General features: G+C 48.2%; 2 protein-coding genes across 5 annotated transcripts in view; one reads left to right on the forward strand and one right to left on the reverse strand.

The window, feature by feature from the left end:
* The first annotated feature begins 1,993 nt into the window (after positions 1-1,993).
* TCP11 (t-complex 11) lies at positions 1,994-16,534 on the forward strand. The gene is made up of 9 exons (XM_085210153.1): positions 1,994-2,000; positions 8,291-8,423; positions 9,032-9,152; positions 9,823-10,043; positions 10,387-10,523; positions 11,187-11,407; positions 11,703-11,887; positions 12,342-12,505; positions 14,023-16,534. The coding sequence occupies exons 1-9, from the start codon at positions 1,994-1,996 to the stop codon at positions 14,253-14,255; spliced, it is 1,422 nt and encodes a 473-aa protein (XP_085066279.1). The 3' UTR covers positions 14,256-16,534.
* Positions 15,590-19,308, reverse strand: part of ANKS1A (ankyrin repeat and sterile alpha motif domain containing 1A) — an 85,616-nt gene continuing 81,897 nt past the window's right edge. For all 4 annotated transcript variants that reach the window (XR_014879969.1, XR_014879970.1, XM_085210722.1 and 1 more), the window contains one exon: positions 15,590-18,710. Coding sequence is in view for 2 of the 4 variants with exons in the window: in XM_085210722.1 (XP_085066848.1) it covers positions 18,707-18,710 (4 nt within the window). In the remaining 2 variants the exon portion in view is untranslated. The remainder of the gene's footprint in view (positions 18,711-19,308) is intronic.

The raw sequence follows: 19,308 nt of genomic DNA on the forward strand, positions 1-19,308 counted from the left end.
CTGAGGTTTCCTGGTCCAGTGGGAAGGCAGCACAGTGGGCCCATCCCCCTGCCTCAATATGGACACTACGCTTGTGCCCCAGGGCTCTCAATATCACCCTGAGCATTGAGCTGCATCCTCACCTCGCAGCACCAAAGCCGGGTGCTCTCAGCAGTGATACACTGCCTGCTGCCCTCCAGCCCTGCACACAGTCCAGGGCTGAGCAAACCCCAAGTCATCCCCCCCTTGTACCCCACACGAGCAAAGGGACGAGAGGAAATCAGAGACCAAACTTCCCCCAGCTGGGAAAGCCCTGCAGGATCCCCCCTGTGATCCTGCACCGGAGAACAGAGCGGCCTTAGTGTGTCAACAAGCCCTAAATACCCGAGGGCAGCTGGAAGTGAGATGCCATTATTATTATTATTATTTTTTAATTTAAAACGAACTTCTTAACCTACAGGAAAGTAAACGTTCTTCTAGGATGGCCAAGAAAACCACGCTGGGATTTTCCAAATGTGCATGACTGACTGTTTATGAGGAGAGGCTTCCAAACGCAGAAATAAATGGCTTGCTCTCAGCAGGTTTTCCTTTCTATATTTACCCTCACCTGAAATGAACATTATTGCACACTGCAACATTTATTCCCTCTGATCAGGGGAGCGGGCGAAGAAACGAACCAGCCGCAACACGTCAAATAAATTGTTAATCTGCTGTTTGCATTGGGGCCGGGGGAGGAGGGAGTCCCCAGGCCTGGGTCCCACGTACAACTTCCATGGCAGCTCCATAGAAGCACTGTGTTTTCCCCACTGCAGCACACAGCTGGGAGTTCTCTCTGAGTCCCCATTTCCCCTCGGGGTGTTTCTCAAGGAGGGAAGTTTCTACAGATCCATCCCAGAGACAGATCCCCAGGTGGTGTGAGTGGTCTTGCTGATACACAAAATGGCCACAGAACCCTACAAATTTCTTCAGACAAGAGGCTGAGCCTTTGCAAACTGCATCTTAACTCAAGGCTGACCACTCAGCTGTAAAATCTCTCCTAATCCCAGCCCTTGGGAGAGGAGAGGACGGGGAGATCAGCTGCTTCTGCAGGATGCTGTCCCCATCACATGGCTCCCTCGGTCACGCTCGCACCCACCACCACGTCCAAATCTGGGCTTGACCTCCCATTTACCTTGGAGTTCCCTACGGAATCATGCCAACCCCTGCAACATGCCAGCCCAGAGAAGGGCTCACACGGCCTTGGGGAAGCCTGGAGTTAATTCCCTCCCATAGCAGGGGAAGCTGCTCACTGACTTGGGCGCACAGGTGACAAGCCTGCAGTTCAGCAGCTGGGTTGAGAACAGCCTTGCTCTGTCTGCAGGGCTTGCATGCACTCAATGCAAGACAAAACCTTGTTTTTTTTGTTTCGTTTTGTGTTTTTTTCAGCTCAAACTTTTCACTTTTTGGAAAAGCCCATCCTTGTTAGGATAGCTTAGCAAGCCTTTCCCCAGCCAACCACTCTGAGAGCATTTGTGTTAATCCAGATTAACTAACATGAAGCAATTTAGATAAACCGCATTAAGCCAAAACACCTTTGAACTTTTTTTTTTTTGGATTGGAATCCCTGCCCGAACGCTGTGTGTGGTTCGGGCCTCCCCACACCGCGGCATTGCCGGAGCCGAGCTCTCCACCAAGCAAGAATTGAGTCAAGTCAGCAAATACAAAGATTATCCAAAGGCGCCGAGCCAGCGGCACTGCAGCAAACCGGTGCTTTGCCAAAAACACCCAAAACCATGTTCAGGAGCATAGAATCCTTAAGGCTGGAAAAGATCACCAAGTTCAACCATCTACCCGTTCCCACCACGCTCACTAAGACACGACCCCCAGTGCCACATCTCCATGTTTCTTGAACAAGCATCCAACAGGGCAAAGGAGCACGGCGAGCACCTCTTGGCACCAGGCTGACTATGTGACCACGAAGTAAAGCCCTCCAAGCCTCAGTTTACCCAGAGGTGACCTGTCCCCTGAGTACACGATGACGGGTCGGCTCGCAACGCGCTGACATCAGGCGCTGGCCACAGGAGGCTGGGCTGGGTGAGCAATGGTTTGCTGAAGGTGGCCAGATCCCACGGCCCGGACACGTGCGCCCAGACAGCAACAGCCCGCATGTATGGGGTGTCTCATGGAGATGGTCACGCTCTGGTTTAGCAGGAGGGAATTAATAGCTGCTCTAGTCATTGGTGAAACATGTAGCGCACCGCGGGCACGTACACACCTTCCACATCCATGCCAAAGCAGCAGAGGAAAGCCGCCAACCCAACCGGCTCCCAAACTGCAACCAGCAGCTACGGCAATCTCAACACCAAGACCAGAACTGTGCAGCCCAGCACTTCCATCTTCTCACCCGGATAAGACAGATGGTAACACTTCAGTGGCTTGCAGGGGAGCTACAAGCTCTTCAGGATCCAGCTGCCTGCCCACATATTCGCACCAGCATCCAGCACAGAAACAACCCTGACCTTGTCAGGCGCACCAGGAGCTCCTGCAAAGAACGCCTTCCTGCCTTGTGGGGGAGAGGGAAAACTCCTTTCTTTCCAGCTCTCCCCCCTACACCCTCCAAAAACACCTGCTTGCACTCTCTGCCCTCCACCCTGCTTGCTCTCCTCCTGGAAAAAGAACTCCTAGCAGAAACAAAGCCACAGCACATAGGGAACTCCCCCATTTTCTGCGAGCAAGAGCCCTAACGCCAGCGGGGCTTTGCATCTCCTGCTCGGACAGGGCTTGCTTTCTGCAGACGGAGCCGCAGCCCTGCTCAATGAGCTCCGCTCCCAGGTGATTTGGAGCAGGATACACCAGGAAGTTTGCTTTCGGCCGCCCCAGTCGGCGCGTGGGTGTGTAAACAGTGACCGACTTCACTGCAGGTTCGCCTCCTTTAAATGGGGACTTTCACATTCGTCAGACTTGAAAAAACAACGCCAACTTTTCAACAAAAAATCCATTTCCCCTTTCCATTGGCTGTGGCTGCTGCCAAAGGTATTTCTGTTTGAACGAGAGGGCCCTTCCCTCCTGCTGCCACCTTGCTGCACCCAGCAAAGCAAAAGCACAGGATGCTTCTGTGCTGAGTTTTGGGACATGCAGGGATGGCACACGGAGCCCTCTGATCTCCAGAGCTTGGATCAGAGGGAGCATAACTTGGGAAGTTATTAAAGGGTGAGTTGGAAATAACCATGCAGAGGCTGCTGCCTGACACTCACCCTGAAAACTCAAAATCCCCGTTTTCCCTGTTGTGATTTTGCCTAGATGGATGAGAAGAAGCGAATCAGAGAGATGGATGGCACTCATTAAAATGGCAGATTAAAAGCACCAATCTAACCTATCACCAGCACTTCTGAGGTCCTCTGCCTTGCCAGCGAGGGAAAGCCACCCAGGAATTGGATTCCCTTACAGGGAAATGCATTATAAATGCATTCTGCTATTACAGTTCATTTCATCAGTCACCAGGGAAAGAAAACCAACGCAGGGCTAATACATACACATTTAAATATACACTATTGCCTCTTCTGGGACCAGGACTTATAGACCTGGACTGCGCTCTGAAATGGGGGATGAGAGCAAATTGAAGTTATCAGCGAGCTGCACTGCTTTAATTTCTGACATAAACAGCATCTTGGCTTCTTTGCATGAAGCTGAAAGTCAGAAAGAGAAAGAAGTGGGATCACATGAAGCCAAACAGGGAGAACTGTGGGGAATTCCCAGACAGGATTTGGACCAGACTGCCCCCATCAAAAACCTCACTGGTTTTATTTCTCACAATCTTGCCTGTCTGCCAGCCCCTTCCTGGTGCTTAGAGCAAAGCAACAACCCCTTCAGCCTCCTTGAGCTCCCAGCATATCTGTAGCAACTCTTCGGGAGGAGCCCACTGTGTCAGTGATCCTGCACATGCAGCAGTCCTACATGCTGGACAAGCTCTATCTTTGAGTAAGAGGAAAAGGCTGTCTGCACACTGGGGTTTTCCCAGCTTCTTCCTTGGCAGCATCCAGCCCCAGGCCAAGGGCTGGTCGCTATCTGATGTCACTGCAGCATTGCCCAAGCAGAGCACTTTCCCCTTATTGCTTTTTGATGGGATAATTTTACAGCTCCCTGGGAGCCTGCGGAAATCAGCCAGTTTAAGGAGATCACTTTAACACAACCATGCACTGCAGATGCATAGAGGGACTGCCACGGGTTCAGGTTAGGGCTAGCCCCTCCTGGCATGGAGTTATTTACACAAACTCATCAGCTGAGCTGCATTAATTGTACCCTTAGCCTGCTGCAAACCCACAGCAATGGTGGCAGCTCCAACCCCTTTAAAACACGCACAGCCTATTCTCCATTGCAACTGCAGCGGGTGAGGAGAGCTGCAGCTTCATACAGCCCAGCTGTGAAGCTGTAACTAATTACATGTGGTAATTAGGTTGTCTGTCCCCACATAGTGTGCCAGTGCTGTGCCTTTCATCCTTTGCTTTTCTCCAGCCACAACACCCAGAACTCGTAAGCGTTTCAGAGACTTTGGAGGACAGAGCTGTTTTACAAGGGGTGGATCAAGGCTCCAGCTCCCAAACAGGCTGGTTCTCGTGCCTGTCCCACCATGGGTCCCCCAGACCTCCCATCCCACAGACCTGCAGTGCTCTGAGACCTCCCAGCTCCAGCCATCAACAGTGCAGGTGTCAGCCAGCGAGGGTTATCAGATGCCTGGGAAATAGGAGGAGCTGCAAGAGAGAAGAAAGGCAAACCTTTCATTAGAGCACAAGGAGCCTCATCACAGACTGGGCATTTTGCCCCACAGAAGATTTAATCCCAGCCCTGGTGGAGGATAGAGCAAAATGGGACATGATCACCCACTGCTTTCTGGGCTGGTCAGAAAGAAAACTGATTAAAAACAAACGAGAAAAGTTAGATGGAAGCACACTGCAGCTGCTGCAGACCCAGCAGCACTTTCTGGAGCCTCCCCAGGACTACACAGCCGGCTTTTTCATTTTATTCACTCTGACAGGTCTAAGGTTAATACCCTGGCAGTTGACAGCCACTAAGCCACAGCTTCGCACAGGCTTTTGGTATAAAAACAATCAGCCCTGTGCAGATGCTGTAACTCCCCCAGACTGTGGATGGCGGAGAAATTCCTGCCATTCCTCAGAGGGCAATGGGAACCGGCCACGGCCACTGCCTTTTGTTCAGCTGCAGCCTAAAAAGCCTCACAGAGCATTCGCAGCTTCCACCTATGAAAAACTGTGCAGAGGAGGTGATTGGGAAGGTCGTGCTGGTAATGCTTTGTTAAGGAAAGCTGCTGCACCTTGGAGGCAGTAGGCAGGGGCAGAAAGCAAAAGGTGAACCCGTGCTTGGCTCCCTTTTGCAGCAGCACAACACAATGAAAGGAGTGGGTGCAGAAAGAGCAGTAGCTTTTGGTTTCCTGGCCCCAGTGCATAAAATACTGACACTCCCAGTATCAGCAATGGGAGTGATGCTCTTTATTTTCATCACTGACATCAACAGTGGGGCTGAGTGCACCTTTGATGACACCAAGCTGTGTGGTGCAATCTGTCTGAGGGATGGGATGCCACCAGAGATGGGTGAGCATTGGGTCCAGGAGAACCTCATGAGGTTCAGCAAAGCCAAGTACAACGTCTGCATCTGGGTTGTGGGAACCCTGGAGCACAGCCCTGCCAAAAAGGACATGGAGGTGCTGGTGGGTGGCAGCTGGGCATGAGCCAGCACTGTGCCCTCACAGCACAGAAAGCCAGCTGTACCCTGAGTGCATCCAAAGCAGTGCTGCCAGCAGGGCCAGGGAGGGGATCTGCCCCTCTGCTCTGCACTGAGACCTCACCTAGAGCACTGCATTCAGACGGGGAGTCCTGAGCACAGGAGGGACGTGGGGCTGTTGGAGCACGTCCAGAGGAGGCCACAGAAGTGATCCCAGGGATGGGACACTGCCCTGCAAGGACAGGCTGAGAAAGAAGGGGACAGTCTATAGAGGATCTGTAGGGTAGGGCAAGGGGTCTCAAAGAGGGGAGGTTTAGGTTGGATATAAGGAAGGTTTTGCAGCCAGGTGAGGCACCGCACGGGCTGCAGAGGCGGTGATGCCGCATCTCCAGAGACCCCCAGGGGGCTGTGAGCACTGATGGAGCTGCGGGGTGCAGGGATGGCTTTTAGAGATCCCTCATAGCTCAGACGGTTCTAGCAGAAACACGCCTAGAAGGTGCAGGCTCTTAGGTTCTGCTGACAGCTTCTCACAAAGAGCACGGCGCTCCCGTCCGTTCACCCACCCACCACTCCCGCCCTTCTCCCTCCCACGAGGCGCTGAGTTCCACCCCCCCGTTCCCCTCCCTTTCCATGGTAGAGCCCCACCGCGCAGCGGGACCAGGGGCTGTGGGGCGGCCCTTCGGCGCAGAGCGGGGGGGGAATGCCCAGACAGCGAGGCCGAACCTGCGGAGCGTTGTCACCCCGCTTGGCGCTCCCCGCATTCTGGTGCCGGCTGAGGGCGATAATACGCGGATGGACGTGGGGCGGGCTCGGAATACATTGGTAGCGCTGCACGGATTCCCCCCCTGCCTCCCCCCTCCCGCCGCGCAGTGGTTTGACCCTGTTTGAAGTGAGGCGGGAAGAAGGCGGCGCGCGCCGCAGTGCCAACGGCCGCTCCGTGAGGGGAAGAAGCGCCGTGCCGCGCCACACAGCTAACCACCTCCTCTATGGCCGGCGCCGAGCAGCCCCCGTGACCGAATGATACTGAGGAGGCTGTGGGGACTCGGGAAAGCGGCGAGGAGCGGCCGTTGGGGCCTGGCTTGGGTACGGGGGGCCGTGTTGAGGTGGGCCCGGAGCCCCCGGGCGGCTCTGCGGGCTGGGAGGCGCCTTAGGCGGTGCTGGGCTCCTCCCCGGCCTGGCACCACCCGGGCGGGGGACCCGGCATCGCCCCGAGTGGTCACTAGGTGTCAGCCGCCCTCCGCTAAATTATCCCTGAGCATCACATCCAAACGGTTTTTAAACACATCCCTCCCTGGGGAGCCCGTTCCAGTGTTTAACAACCCTTTGTTTTTTTTCCTGATATCCAAACTAAACTTATCCTGGTGCAACCTGAGGCCATTTCTCATCCTATCACCAGTGAGAAGAGACCAATCCTGCTCTGCTGCAATCAGCTTTCAGGTATTGGAAGAGAGCAATAAGGTTTCCCCTCAGCCTTCTCTTCCCCAGACCAAACAGCCCCAGTTCCTTCAGTTGCTCCTTGTAGGCCATATTCTCCAAGCCCTTTATAAGCCTTGTTGTCCTCAGACCAGTTCCAGTGTACCTTCTGCCCTGAGGTGCCCAAAATTGAACACAGTACTCAAGGTGGAGCCTCACCAACGCTGAGTACAGGATCTGAGTCCTGCTCACCACACAATTTCTGATACAAAGGTACCTTCCAACCTGGGCTGTTCTGTGATTCTCATGTGCAGATGGAGCTTCCTGGGTTCTGTTATGAGCCCGGTGACCCCGGTCCTGTTGCTGGGCACCTCAGCAAACAGCCCAGCCCCCTGTCCTGTTCATATCCACCTCCAAGACATTTCATAAAATCACAGAATGGCCCAGGTTGGAAGGGACTTCAAGGATCATGAAGCTCCAACTCCCCTGCTGCATGCAGGGCCACCAATCTCCCCATTTAATACCAGCCCAGGCTGCCCAGGGCCCCATCCAGCCTGGCCTTGAATGCCTCCAGGGATGGACGGGGCATCCACAGCCTTTCTGGGCAGCTGTTCCAGCACCTCACCACTCTCATAGTAAAGAACTTCCCCCTGACATCTTCCCTCCTTCAACTTCCAACCATTTCCCCTGTCCTGCTATTATCTAACCTTGTAAAGAGTTGATTCCCCTCCTGTTTGTAGGCTCCTTTTAGGTTCTGGAAGGCTCCAATGAGATCACATTTGTACGTGTTGATCAGATCCCCTCTCAGCCTTCCCTTCCTCAGGCTGAACAGTCCCAGTGCTCTCAGCCTTTCCTCATCAGGGAGATGCTTCAGGCTCCACTCATCTTCATGGCCCTCTGCTGGGCTCTCTCCAGCTGTTCCCTGTCTGGCTTGAACTTGCCTTAACTCTGGGTGCAATGCTCCAGATGTGCCCTCTCCAGGGCTGAGTTGGGGAGGATAACCCTCACTCTGCTGGCAACACTCTTCCTAATGCAGCCCGGGATACCATTGGTCTTCATGGCCACAAGGGCACACTGCTAGCTCATGATCTCTTCTTGCTGTGTTCAGTACATGTAGGACCATAGATTGGTTTGAATTGTGAGGGACATTCATCTCATTCATTCTTATTCTGCTTTTCTGCAGCCAGCTCTCCACAAGTTCTCTCCACAAATGAGCTGCAAGAACTGAGTGATGAGGTCTTCAGACTCAGCACTGTACATGAAATTGTACTGAATGCTGACTTGGAAGTGCACATGGTCAACTTCCCCCCACACAGGTGTGTATGTATGTATATACCAATAAATACACATATTCAGGCTTGGCTTCTTTTTATCATGTCACAGAAAACATGTGAGAACATGGAAAGGAGGTGGGTTTGGCCTGAGTATAGAAACAAGAAGATAGTTCCTGGAACAAAACAAAGACTTGATTTATTCATCACTTCATTATTTACTAAGAAGTTCTTAAATACGATGAGTATCAGATGTGACTCACAATGAAAGAAATGGAGGCTTCAGCTCCAACTTTGACACAAAGCAAAACGTTCGGTGGACACCTCTCAAGTGTCTGCACATCAGTTAAGGATCTGTTTAAGTCACTGATGTTCTTTCTTTCCTGGAAAGATGAGCACTGGTTAAAAAAATGCTCTGTTGATCTTTTCTGAGGACTGTAAGAGTTTCTGTGGAAAATGCCACGTTCTTTCTAAACCACTATGAAGAGGGGCTAAGTGCAGTTACGAACAGAGGTGAGAATAATTCTCCATTTTAGAAGAATGAGAAATGTTGAGAGAGATTTCTATGAAAAAAAAAAGTCCAAAGCCCTGAACACAAATGAGAGGTTGTGTTTATCTGATGTTAACAGAAACCTCCCTCTCTTCTTTCTTAGCCTGGAAAATAGAGTGAAGGAGACATTGCACAAAGCCTTCTGGGACCGCCTGAAAAAACAGATCTCTGCTAGTCCTCCAGACTACACTCAGGCAATCCAACTGCTGCAGGAAATAAAAGAAGTCAGCTGATCCTGACACGGGGAGGACGGGTGCCTTAGAATTAGTCTTTCCTTGCGTCCAAATATTCCCATGTGAACAGCGTAAGAGGGATGAGAAAATAAGCTCCATTTAGTTTACAGGGAAACAGAACTTAAATAGCTGCACCTTCTAAAACCTGACTGAGAAGGAAACTCATTCTCTGGTCCCAGGTCTGTAAAACACTCTACCAAAATGACAAAAAGCCCATTTAACTGTTGATTTTAGTAATAACAAAAACCCCACAAACTGCAATTGTCTGTACAACTGCATCCCTTTAGGTGTGTGACAAACAGTACCTATTATGTAAGTGTACATTGTAATCTTTAAGAACATCGCTTAGAACTAAAAGAAAATAGTCTTAGCATGGCATGAAATCACATATGGTTTGCTTTCCCAGGCAGATAATTCCCTACTTTTTTTGCGGTACCTTTCGTGAGGTAAAGGAGATTTTGCAATATGTGAAACAGTGGCCAGACATTCTGAAATGAGTCATTAAAGATAAGCATTCCCTTAAAGCAATGGTGTGGCCCAGAATTTGTGTGCTGAGTCTCACCCAATTCAAGGCCAGCCTCGATTTCTGTTGTGCGATGCATTTCTGTTGGAGAACTGTCGTGTCCCCAGAACACAGCCAGAGTGCTGCTTCTTTGGGCAGGCTCTGTTATTACTGCTGCTGCCTCAGAACAGCCAGCTGCGAAGCCAAATTGAAGGGGTCCTGGACTTGGAGCTGATCAGGCAGGAGGCTGAGCATGGGGCTCTGGACATCCGCGGTCTCACCACGAGCATCCTTGGCACAATGGCAATGCTGTGTGCGCCTTTTCGAGATGAGGAAGTGCAAGGACTGCAAAGCCTCACGGACCCAGCTGAGCTTCTCAGGTGGGTGTTGCTTACTCCATCTTGCAGACCAGCAAAAGCATCAACAATAAAACATGGGGTTTAGAGAAAACTGCCCTGCAGTTGTATCTTTTTTTTTTTTTCCCTCCAGTATGTAGATATATTTGTGTTACCCAGCTGTTCCCAGACCATAGGAGAGTCTCCAGTGAAGTAAATCTAATTTTTCTAGTAATTTTAGACACCCCAATTAGACTGAGCAGCCTTTTGTCAGAAAATGGAATGAAGTCAGAGGATCTGAATTCCTCTTTCTCAGTATTCCAAAATGACCTCCAACTATAGCTTTTAATATCGTATTAAGCTTTCAAATCATTGTACCTCATCTCAGGGAGATCTTCCGGGTGCTGGACCTGATGAAAATGGATATGCTGAATTTTACCATCCAGAGCCTCCGTCCATACTTACAGGAATGCTACGTCCAGTACGAACAGGAGAAATTCCAGAAAATCTTAGATAAGCTTCCTAGTAAGTCAGTGGGGTAGAGGAGAGAAGAACTGTTACTTCTACAGGAGCTATTAAAGCACCAAGAAGGAACTTGAATATTCTAAAGCTGATGCTTTCATCACATGCTCAATAACTTGAGAGAAATACCTCTAAAAGCAAAAGGACTCTGGGGTCCCTTTCTCAGCCTCTTCACTACTATACTTTGCAGAAAAGAAGTTACTTAGTGTGCTTCAGTTTCTACATGCATTAGGCCTAATAGCTAACTCATGAAGAACTGTAAGATCTCTGAATTTTGAAGTGTTTTGAGGTCCACAGAGGATTCATCAAAACATTAGCACATGTATCTGAAGAGGAAAGCCAGTATTTGCTGTAGACCCCTCTTCTTTGTTAGGCCATAGAATATTTCTCTCTGGCTGCCTCACTCCCTTGTAAGATTTAATTAAAGGTGCTTTTCGAAGACTGAAATCCTCTATGCAACATAAAGCTCTCCAGGTCCCAGGCAAACCTTGCCGATAGGACATAAATACTGCATGGTAGAGGTGGGGTAACTCCCTCCCCACCGTCCCAGATGCACATCTCCTTCAGCCTGGAACATCATGTAGCCAGTTTTACTGACTTAGCCTGACCCTACCTGTTCTTGCAAACATCCTTTTTTGTTTCTTTGTTTTTTAAAACACATTGCAGATAGCCTGGATAACACAACAGAGTGGCTGCGAAGAGCAGCAGCAGCAGTGTCTGCATCCTCTTTGCAGTCTCCGTCCTGCCCTGCAGCCAGCAGCTCTTCTGATGCACGCTTCCAGGGAGCTGTCAGCAGTAGCTCAACTGTGCCTAGTGTCATGTCTGTGCTAAATCGAGGCTACATGGATCTGCTCTGTTGGGAGCCTGGACAAAGCGAATATCCTGAGGTAGGACAAGCACTGGGACATTTCTAGGGAAAAAGATGCAAAGATATACAAAACAAACAAGTGTACAGGTTCCGCTTCTACAGAAAGATCTGTCCCTTCTATGCCATTGGACAGGGTTTGTTCCCCAGGTGAAACAAGTTGGATTTATCACAAAACTAAACCTCCCTGCTGCCAATCAGCCTCCCTCCACTCAGCTTCATGGAGCTGTTACAGCTCTGCTCCATGGCTTGAGAATTGCTCTGTTATCACAGATGTTGTCTGTGTGCTCACAGGCTGGTGTGGTCTCTGTTCACAGACCTTGCTTCTGGATCAGGCTCGACTACAGGAAGTACAAGCACAAGTGAATCAGCTTACCATCATAGCTGCGGTCCTGCTAGTGACTAGTGGCGTGTGTGGAAACACCTTATTTGGCTCACCTGGGTTTATTGATAGGCTGAAACTGGTAACAAAGGTCCTCTTGGAAGGGCTGTCTTCTATCAGGTGGGTTATTTTATATTTTATTTTCCAGAAGGAGAAGAGTGAGGATGCAGGCACTGCTTGACTGTAGGATGAGCAACAGGAATCTCCTCTTGCAGCAGTAGAGGACCTGAGATCCAAGTAGCAGCCAGGCCTACTCCATGGAGTGAGGAAAGCCACAACTCCAGCCAGCATACTTAGCTGGGAGCTAACACTCTAGAGCCATTGTCCCTTCATGGTTAATTGGGAAAATCAGTAGTGCAGGGCTTTCACCTGTTTGCCAAAGAGCAGGGAAAGAAAGGAAGCTTAATTCACTTGTGTTAGGCACGACAGCTGTGGCTCAGCACTTGTTGTTATATGCTACCTGTCCCTGCTGAGGACAAAAGGGCTCATGGAGAGAATTCCTTGCTTGCAAGACCCCTTTCCCGAGAATGATTGGGAATACATGCTTGAGTGCATGTATTTTTGCATGATTTAGGTATGAAGAAGCTTTGCAAGACATCAGTGATCAAGTGCTCCAGGAAGTCAGCAGAACACTCTCACAGCTGGGTTACCCTGCTTTTGCCAGTGAGAAATGTACATCCCTGAAAGGCCAGATAAAAAGCATCGCTGACAAGGGCAACGCAGTCCGTCACATCATCGGTGAGTTCCTGAGCTTATGTCTAACTCAGCACTAAGTAAAGAGGTCTTCTACTCTTAGGCTTTGACCCTAGAATGTGCAGGACAAGTGTAAGATAGGTGACAGCAAAGCAAATTCCCTCCATTGTGCAGAACTACTGCAGAAGCAAGGAAGCTAGAAACTGCCCTGATTTTCCTATTCCACTCTGGCTCCCTAACAGTAATTGCTTTGAAAATCTCTTAAATCCTACTGTCCTCGCTAAAAGCTAAACAGGCCCAAGTGCAAGGTCTGTTACTAGGTGATGTGGCAATCTTCAGGCTAGGATGTAGAGTGAGAGCTTAATCACTGACTCAAGTAAAGCACCATGCTAAGATCCTTAAGTAATATTTATCCCTAGGGAGTGCACTGCATGGTATTCAGCTAACTAGCTTCCCCTATAATGCTACTCCATCAAAATATTTACTCAAATGATTTTGATGAAAGCTGATTATTTTGACCTTTTATTAGTACTCTGAAAGCTATAGCTCCACATCAGATTGCAGTGCCATGGGCAGATATTACACGACAGGAAAGATTATTTTCACATGCAAGACTTATCTTTTATCAGCTATGAAAATAAGGTGAAGCTCTTCCTGCCCAGTGTATCACGTTTCCTCCTCAGCCCACCCCAGTCTACCACATTACCTGGGTTTATTCCTTGCATGTCAGACAGAGCAGGCTATTTTGTTTTGAAGGAATTCAGGAAGCTGAATTAATAGCCTAATCCAACCTCGTTTGTACCACAGGCTGGGCAGTATGTGATGGCAATGACTCACTGATGGAGCAGCATTAGAAGCTACAGAGCCAGACAGTCTATCCCTTGCTGTGTCTAAAAATCAACATCTTGTCTGTACTCTTTGTCCACTATCAGCATTTCCCAAATACATACTTGAAACACAAGAACATCTGAGGTAGTTGGGTAGTTAATTTCAGCTCTGTGCTCCTCAGAGAGGCTTCCTGAATACTTTCAATTTTAAAATGCTGCTGTGTCAGTCCAGATAAATCCAGGCTCTGAAGTTCTATATTCCATTATGCTTCTAAGATGCCTAACACTTCAGTTCTGTTCAAAAACTCACAGAGTGGGCAAAAAAAAAAAAAAAAAAAAAAAAATCTATACTGTTGAGCTGCTCCACTTCATCATGGCCAAATTCATCAAACCTAATGTCTGCCAGCCCAGCACCCCAGCTACAGCCACTGTTAAAAGCAGCTGCCCAGGACAAAGTGAAAACAAGGCATGTGTATACATCATACTCACAAACATGATGCTTGGAGAGTAGTTTCACCCGTTCCTATCTGAATGCTGTCTCATCTTAGTACTTGGAAGAACACCACATTAATTCACTGTGTCCCCAAGTCCATCTAGAGCAGTGCAGGTCCATGGCACCCTGCAGCAGTGCAGCTGTCCTCAGCTCTGCTCCTGACTGCACAAGGAACCCTTTGCCTCAAAGCTGATGTTCTGCAGAAAGGCTGATTTCTGTTTTCCTACTCTTGCTCCTTACAGAGCAGCGGATTCACCTGTTCCTCAGCCTTTTTATTTCCCCCGATGGACAAAATTCTCAGAAAGATTTCCCAAAGGGTCTCGATGCCATTCAGGAAGAGCTGCAGGAAGTCGGGCACAGGTTCAGAAGTGTGACCTACCACAACAGGCAGGTGTTTGGCCCTTTCTACTCAGCAATTCTCAAGAAAGTGCTTTTCCCAGAGGCAGAACCAGATTCAGGAAGAGATTCTATGTGATCATCTTTACTATGTACCACACAGGAGGACAAAGGTGGAACACATTCTCCAACAATTTCTCAAATCATGCTTCAGCTTGTAAAAAAAAATCAGACAAACCCATCTAGGCAGGACAGCTGCTGGGAAGTGACTCTTAGCACGTCAATATCTGAATAAACCTCTCAACTGCAAAAGGCAACGGCTTTCTTGCCCCCCCAAAAAACTGCCACTATTTAGCAGGGAAGGAAATGGGAGGTGGAGGTTATAAAACTGCAATGAAATTTAAGGTTTTTTCTTTATTTTTTCCCTAATTCAAGGTGTTAATTCTGCGGTGGGTCTGTAGCCTGCTCTGCTGAAATGTTAGGCACAGCCCAGGGACACAGTTTGGATTTGATAAAGCCATGTGGTATTTAAGATCATTAAAACTGCTCAATATATTTCAGTGTTAGCTTGAAAACCTGACTTACTGAATTATTAGATGGAACATATGGTATAAATTTAGCAGCCCCCAATGTATTTAGTCTTTCACATCAGCCAGATTTTATTTGACACAAAACCCTGAACTTTAACCTGTATTTAAATGCCTGGATTTCTTGCTCTAATTTTATATAGTGAAAACGTCCTACTTCCTGGTATGCCAAAAATCTTTGCTGGTAAATACTGTATACAATGGCTGCCCAAACTGTTACATTTGTTACATGAATCGATGGCTGCTGTGCTGCAGAGCATTGGTTTGAGTGTTTATCATTGCTAAATCAGGGTCCTGACAATCCACCCTCAGTGGAACAGTCCTTGCAGATGTACGTTAAAAGGGGTTAACATCAGCTTTTCCTATGGACAAGCTGATAGGAGACCATCACTCTGTAGTAAGTCTATCTTTAAAGAACACACAGACGAGTTTTTATACATAAATTAGTCTGAAAAGAATTTTGTATTTGGGATCAGTATGATTAGCTGCAAAAAGAGCAGCCTCAGCCAAAGTGACTGCTGAGCAGCCAGCATTCTGCATCTAGCATGCCACACACGTTTGGATGGCACATATCCTGATTCTGCTGCCAAAGAATGACATCAGGCCTGTTCCCAACAGAACAGCATCCTGTGCTTTGCTTCCACAATACCAGCACATCAGCTCCGCGCAACGCTTTGACACTGTTGATGTTTTCTTGTTCCTTAGCTTTACAAAGCAAAACAACATATGTGCAGTGCAAGGCTGCACTCATTAAAGTTCACTGTGCTGCCCACCCTCACCCCTTCCTCTTACCTGCTTTGGCTGCTCAGGTCAGGCACGAGAAGAGCACTGCTCTGACACAGGAGGCTGCTGGGTCACACTTAGGTCACAGTGACAACAGGGCAAATGTGTGTCTAAGTCTGTTTATTAATTCAGTCTGTTCTAAGTTGTACAATTATGAAAACAACAAAACGACTGCTGGAAGCCCAGGAATATTTACAATCTCGCCTTGTTGTAGTGAGGTCAGTCTATGTTGTTGCACAGATTGGTTATGTTTGGTACCACAAGATGTTTAAAATTCAGACAAATTCGAACAGATTAACAATTGTATATACAGGAAATAAAAGCAAATTCAAGTATCAAAATACAGACAGATTAAATAACATTTGTATTACAAATCAGTCCCACTGTCATACATCACAATTAGCAAAAATGTCTACATTGCAAACTGAACTCGACTGTTCTCTGCCCTGTTAGGGAATCTCAGGTTATTCTTCCACGGGTAAGAAAAGTGTTTGAGCTAGATCTACTTCGTAAGAGCAGCACATTTACTTCCTTTTGAAAAAGAAAAAAAATTAAATTAAATTAAAATGCAGTAGGTAATGCCAATATGAAACCTAAAAGGGAGACTTTTTGCAACAAGACAGCGTTGCAAACTCTGTGCTCGCTCTAAAATAAAGATCTGATTGCATGGAAATGATGCAAGCAGAAGAAAGCCAGAGGAAGTTCTGCTGCTAGAAGCTTCTGAAGTGGGGTGGAAGGAGCATTAAAGCAATTAAACCCACATCAGTTGCACACAGAACAGTTGTTTGGAAGTACTATTTGGCATCTGGTCTGTGTCTCACAGCAGCCCTGTGATGGTACCTCACATTTCATTGGAGGCAAGTCCTGTACGGTGTCCTGTCTTCTCCCCAGGAGGGAAACAGGCACATACCCCACAAAAACTGCATCAGTTTTTTCTCCTAAAAAGAAAAATCCCAAAGCAACTTCAAACAGCTAAAATTAGCTTTTTTTTTTCTCCTTTCTTTTTCCCTTTTTTTTTTTTTTTTTTTTTTTTTTTGTAAATACAAAATTAAAAAGGATAAAGCAGCTTCAATTTGGAAAATAAAAACTCATCCCCTCATCTACTGAAAAAAAAAAAGACAAACACAGTTGATCTATCTTGAGTTCTCAGCCTGGACTCATGCCACGTCCAACTGGAAGTCTGTAAAACACAAAACCCAGGGCTGCACCGCCTGTCCCAGGCAGGCAGTGAGTGCATTTCGATTCTAACCAGCACCAGAAATGCAGAGCACTTTCCTCCAGATACCGTGAAACCCTGTGGGGAGGAAGAGCCAAAATACTGCGTAATGGATGGGCTAACAAAGCACTTGGAGTTGGTGACCCAGGATCAGTCTCCAGCATGCAAGTACCTCAAAAAAACCCCACTGACATGAAAGGGGAAGATGCACTGCCAAAACAACTGCTGTCTGTGAAGCGAGAAAGAGTATCTGGCTAAAGAACTGCTGGATCACTAAAGACAACCATGGAATTACACACAGGACTGGAAAGAACCACCAGGGTCACAACGTCCAGCCCCCTGAAGATTGGAGTCTTCATCACCACTTCACCTCCAAGCCAACCTTCGCAAAGCTCATGTACGTGTCAGAACAGAAGGGTGTCCCTCCTCCCAAGCAGAGGTTCAATTTGCAATCTCTCCAAAAAGACTTGTTGCCAACACACCAAATATTTACACTTACACCAGTATGAATTGCAACATACGCATAACAAGGAATGTTAGGTTTTCTAAATTCATCAATGTAAAAAAGAAAAATAATCTCCGCTTCCCCCTCCTCATCATGTACAGGTCTGTGCCCTTGGGATTATGGTTCACTTCTCTCCTAGTCCTACCAGCTAGGGAGACTAAATCCTGACATACAGCAGCAACGGGAGTTAAACAGACATTATTAGGGCATATCATCCTGGTAAAGCAGCAGGGCACCACATCCCCAACCACTGCAACCCTGTGGAGATCGTACCAAACTGCTGCGCTACGTTTTTTGCATCGGAAGAATTAAAAATCACAGCTCTCCTAACAGCCTTCCCTCCAGGGGAACAGTGCTGTGAAAACACATCGGCCACAGCCAAAACTGCTGCTAAATCCTGCTGTGATTCGAAGAGAAAGCAAGCAGACAGCACACCTCTGAGATGGCAGCGTTTGGGGCTGCTGAGGCCAGGCCATCCACGGGTCGATATGATTTATCCTTGGCTGTGGACTGTGTCAGTGGAATGCCCAAAATGTAACTCCTCTTTTGTTCGTCTTCCAAAATCGTTGCACTGATTAAATAGTGAGCTAGTATAAAAAAAAAAGTGCTAAATCACAATTGAATAAGCTTAAAAATTAAAAACGACACCCAACCCTTCAGGGCATAACTGCATTTAAAAAACAAGACAGGTGCACAAGAGGCTGGAGAAAGGACTCCTCTCCAGGTATTCAGTGCGTAAATGGGAAGAAGTTGTGTCCTTGCCATAGAAATGTCAAGTATTGCAATGCAACAGTTCTCTGTAGGGAAGCAAGCTTTGTACCATCAGTAAATACTTGGCCACAGCCACTCTGAGGTGAGAGATCCTTCGCAGACTTTTCCTTAAGTGATTTCCATTGGCTATAAAAGCATGGAGTGGCTTTGAAAAGAAAGGATGCAGACTTACCCTGCAAGGCTTCTCACACTGGAGGAAGTTATTTCCAAGAATTTGGCGTTTCTCTACTGTTCACCCAGAATTGAAGCAGATTTAAGTACCATAAGAGATGCACACACCGCTCCCACCAGTAAGACTTCCTTGTTGGACTGCGCAGATTCTCAGTAAATCATTTCTTTTTTTCCCCTCACCAAAAAAACAAAACAAAACAAAACAAAGAAAAAACCTGCAGTGCTACATTTAGACTGTGAACTGGATTTGCTCTGTATCATTTCACGTGTGAAAAAGAAACGGGTTGAAAGCAGTTTGTCTCAGACTAGAAAACGTGACATCGCTCGGCCTCGGAAGTCTCAACTTTCCTTTGCTAGAAATGGAGAGCTGCTTTTCTCAGCTGGTGGCTGGGATCCCTTTCCCCCTCTGCTTTGGGAGCCCTCACTGAGCAGTCATGCACACCCTCAGAGGCAGACACCAGTGCCAGATGGAGATGGTCTTCGTGTCAGCAGGCCACTGCTTCTTAGGTCTCTGCCCCGTTACTACATTTCCGTGGTAGGAGACAGCTGCCCGGAGCTCAGCTTTTCAGAGGCAAACAGAAAGGAAGATAATGGAATGAATGATTTCCGAGTCATACAAACACAAGTGCTGGGAAAGACGAGGCGTGCAGCCAGGAGATGAGACAACCGTGAGGGTTATGGACGCAGAGGAAGCTTTGCAGTTAGGCAGGGCTGCCTGCCACCCCGGCCGGGGTAGGGTCACCCTCAGGAAGGCACGTGCACCAGTGAGCCGGTGTCAGGAGGAACCGACAGATCCCAGCTGAAAGCAGGGGGAGTGCAGAGCTCAGACCCTCGAAGAGCAGGCATACGCCTGGGCAGCTGCACGGTAAATGCCAAACTACCATTGCTGTCACGAACTCGGCTCCCCTCCAAAGATATAAATGCCTCAGGGCACTCTTACAGCTTGGAAAGACTCTGAGCATCCAACCCAAACCCCGGAGCTCTGCAGACACTGCAGCATCCTGGGCATGGCAGTGTGACCACTGGCTCTGTGTTAAGGGCTTCCTGACACGTGAACTGCACGTACATGGCTGGGCTTTGCTTCCCTTGCTTTAAGGCAATCCCTCGAGTCCTCTCATTTGGATTCCTACCAGCCTGGCCCTTGTTTTGAAGTCAGTTT

Source organism: Meleagris gallopavo, chromosome 28 (assembly GCF_905368555.1).
Source record: "Meleagris gallopavo chromosome 28, MGAL_WU_HG_1.1, whole genome shotgun sequence".
Taxonomy (NCBI): Eukaryota; Metazoa; Chordata; class Aves; order Galliformes; family Phasianidae; genus Meleagris; species Meleagris gallopavo.

Excerpts from the sequence above, each read along its gene's own strand:
- TCP11 (XM_085210153.1), top strand. Across the intron at positions 8,424-9,031 it reads GTCAACTTCCCCCCACACAG|CCTGGAAAATAGAGTGAAGG; the intron begins GTGTGTATGTAT and ends CTTCTTTCTTAG. Across the intron at positions 10,044-10,386 it reads GACCCAGCTGAGCTTCTCAG|GGAGATCTTCCGGGTGCTGG; the intron begins GTGGGTGTTGCT and ends ACCTCATCTCAG.